Below are 3452 nucleotides of genomic sequence, written 5' to 3'. Positions count from 1 at the left end.
TATATATATATTCTGTTGAAGCATGGTTGAAAAGCAATGTCTGACTTTCATTTATTCATTTTCATAGAATTTTTACTTATTATTATTTTTGTCAGATTCTAGTTATTTCTGGGACCATTGTGGGTTTTTCTTTCATTAAACGAGGGGTACCAACAATTTTGTCCACATGTGTATACTTTGGTAAAGATAATATGCATTTCTATAAGAATATTTTGTTAGCTTGGCTTGGACCAAGTTTGGAACTTGGTCTACCTTGTGTGACTGGGTTTGACCCCTCGCTTTAAAGGCTTTAAAATAAACTCAAAGTTTTTAGACTTTTCAGTCTCCAGAGTTTTTAAAGACTCTGGTGGAGCTTGGGTTTAATATTGACCGACTTGCTGGAGAAGAAGAGTTGCACAACAACTAATGATTTCCAAAATTAAGTGAGAAGTCATAAGGCAAGAACTGCAACAGTGTTATTTGAAGTGTTATAAAGTGAGCTGCATTAAAACATTTCAGTATGATTTGTTTTCATTTTTTAACACGGTACCTTGCTCATCATCTTGAATCCTGTGTGAAGCAGCTTCTTTGCAGCCTTGTAGTAAACGGTCTCTGGTCGGTTGTAGACCATGGCATTGTCACACATCAGCTTAAAGTCCGCCTGGAGGCAAAAAGAAAAACAGGTTTCACCACATATGAGTCAGCCTCCATCCTGTCTCTTGTTTTGAAGATGAAACTGTATCCTCACCTTGAATTCAGTTACTGTGTTGTATTCGTTGTTTCTAATCTTGTCTTTCATGGTGCTGAAGTCCATCGGATGTTTGATGATGGACGAGTAACCGGGAGCGATCGCGTCCGTCACAGGGAATGCAAAGAATCCGTGTGGATCTTTTCTGAAAAGTCAAGAGATGTAGCATCGTTTTAATCATCGACAGCAGCTTTCAGACTTGTTTGAGCTTCCAGTGGGTGTGTTCTCCTCTTACTGCACCACGGCATGTGTAAAGTTAATACCATCTGCATAAATGAACCTTGTGCATTGTTTTGATCGGTTAGAACACGTAGTTAACATTTAGATTCCACTTTTCCTCATTTTATAACTTTCAAAACACATAGGCATGACTCAGCCTGGAACTGAAAATATGGATGGAGGAAAACAGTTTAGCTTATTAGCTTTAGCGTTAGCCCTGACACTATCACCATATAAACTGTATGTATTAGCTCAGTGCTACACATTCTCCTCTCGTCACCGAGGTCCTCCATCCACATCCACATTAGAGAGGGGAACACAAAAATGACCTCAGTTTAGAGTGTTAGTCATGCTAGCGCCGAGCTAATACATATAAGGCAATATAGCATCAGCGCTAAAGCTACAGTTAACAGGCTAAGCTGAGGTTCTTCTTCCATGAAGCAGCTCTGTTGTCCTCCATCCATATTTTCAGTTCCAGGCTGAGTCATTTCTACCTTCTCCTCTCTGTCAACGCTCTCTGGTTTCATTTAAAAGAGTCGATCATCAGATATTGTCCAAGATTAACCTTCAGGGTGGATATAGCTCGCTAGCAGCCTCGCACCGAGGACCTATCCACGTCATCATTTACCCAGAATGCTTTGCATGAAAATAAAATGGCTCAGTCCGTGTAATAGATTTATATTCTTTTAGTTTAAAAATGATAAAAACTGAACATCCTACAGTATTTTTAGTCTTTATTTTACAGTTMAAATACATGTTTATCAAATAAAGTCGAACGTTACAWCTWATCAGGGATCCCTTTTAACGGGTCCTGCGTTTTACAAATAGCMTGCAAACAGCTATTTGGAGGATTGGTTTAGGAAAGAAGAACACTACAGAAATYAAACAGGTCATTCCTTTTTGGAAACACCTATTTTGTGACATAAAAATAAATGTGTTAACACTGATAGCATATTGCAACAAATGTAAGTAATAAGTACAATAAGTGTTTGTGTAACATCACAGAAACTCAACAAAAACAGACCAACACATCGGAGTAAATCTGTGTTTCTCACCTCTGCAGCTGCCTCAGAAAGTGTTCGAGCAGTTGCTGACGAGGGGTGGACTCGTTCTCTGCATGTGGGAAATATAAACCTTTACCAGACACGTCTACAAGTGATGAACAGGAAATATCTGAATTGTTGATACGCCGGCCTTGCCTTGTTGCGTTCGACATGATCTAACYGGTCGGTCTCCTTGTTGTTCAACTTCCACCTTCACACTGGGGTGAAACTCTTCCACTTCAGGCTCTGCTTCTAACCTCTCTTTCTTTTTTCTCTTCTCTTCTGGCTGATGAAATACAAACAGAATTTAAACAACATTAAGTATGATGAAATCAAAAAGAGGTTATCGCTTTTAATTGTGTTTTTTTCTCACCTCTAATGAGATACTTATAGTTTTTGACAGTGTGAACGGTTCAACGGGTGCTCCACTACAGGCGGCAGCTGCTGCCTCTGACTCGTTCTGCTCTCGTTCTCTCTTCTTCCTTTTCTCCTCCTGCCCGGCGAGACCATTTTCAAACAAAGCTAACAAACGACGCAGCTCATCGCGCGGACCGAGTACTGACCTTCCGCCGCCTTCTCTCCTCGTCGTCCACATATTTATCTTTCTCAGACTTCTTCTTCTTCTTTTTCTTCTTCTCTTTGTGGCGTTCTCGCTCGTGGTCCGACCGGTCGTCATAGTCGAGGCCCGAACCGGAGAGCTCCGTCACCTCACTTCCTCCAACTTTCAGCTTGATCTTCAGGGGCTTCTCGAGGGCTTTATCCTCAAAGTCTACGATCGGAGCAAGCAACAATAAATATAGGAAAGAGACAACAGTGTCTGCGCAGACATTCAAGTGCAGTACAGAAATATCCATACAAGGAATTTCGTTTTAAAACCGTGCAGCAAGATTTGAGTAAAGCTCCAAAACAAACTTATGGTTACCACTTTGTTGGCATACTGTATATGAATTTACTCAATATAGCTGCAGCTGTGAAAATGTTCTAATAACTACTTATTTCCCGTAGAAAGCTGCTGCCTGATGATCAGCTCGCACATCAAATATCTTAGGACTGGAACTTATTAGAGAATTTTTAACATATATTTCTTTCGCAATCTCCCAATCRTGCAACYTGTAGGGATGTTGACATTTCGTCAGCAGATGCTGCCATTTTCTTCCCAAACTGYTGTGACCAGATTTTGGAAGGCTGCTCTGTGCGTTTCCTTGTTATTTCCTCCTTCTTCGTTATTTCTACGTATTTCAACAAAGCGTGCTGACGTCAGGTAGTTTGCTACAGCCTCGTCTTTGAGTTTTTAATTTTTGTTGATGAGTTCTGAAGAGACAATTTTTAAAAATAGGATCAAAGTAAATCACCCGTTTTTCTAGTGACCCCTTAAAGAGAAAAGCTGCCACAAAGAACATTATTTTATTTGCCCTTGTTCCAAATTTGATAATGATTTGAAACGTCGAAGTTATGTTTTTTTT

The 3452-nt window shown here is 40.0% G+C and overlaps 1 protein-coding gene across 3 annotated transcripts in view; it reads right to left on the bottom strand.

Annotated features, from left to right (window-relative positions):
• brd9 (bromodomain containing 9) overlaps positions 1-3452 on the bottom strand; it is a 10320-nt gene that overhangs the window by 5757 nt on the left and 1111 nt on the right. For 2 of the 3 annotated variants that reach the window (XM_014008784.1, XM_014008785.1), the window contains exons 2-7: positions 2553-2758; positions 2363-2482; positions 2146-2275; positions 2002-2059; positions 728-872; positions 530-640 (exon numbers count right to left, since the gene is read on the bottom strand). In XM_014008784.1, the coding sequence (XP_013864238.1) occupies positions 530-640; positions 728-872; positions 2002-2059; positions 2146-2275; positions 2363-2482; positions 2553-2758 (770 nt within the window). Of the gene's footprint in view, positions 1-529; positions 641-727; positions 873-2001; positions 2060-2145; positions 2276-2362; positions 2483-2552; positions 3318-3452 lie in introns of those variants that run through there. The other variant, XM_014008783.1, reaches the window with a different exon arrangement.

The sequence above is a fragment of the Austrofundulus limnaeus genome, unplaced genomic scaffold (genome assembly GCF_001266775.1).
Source record: "Austrofundulus limnaeus strain Quisiro unplaced genomic scaffold, Austrofundulus_limnaeus-1.0 Scaffold52, whole genome shotgun sequence".
NCBI lineage: Eukaryota > Metazoa > Chordata > Actinopteri > Cyprinodontiformes > Rivulidae > Austrofundulus > Austrofundulus limnaeus.
The sequence above is the reverse complement of the archived record's forward strand: the minus strand, read 5'-3'. Positions and strand labels throughout refer to the sequence as shown.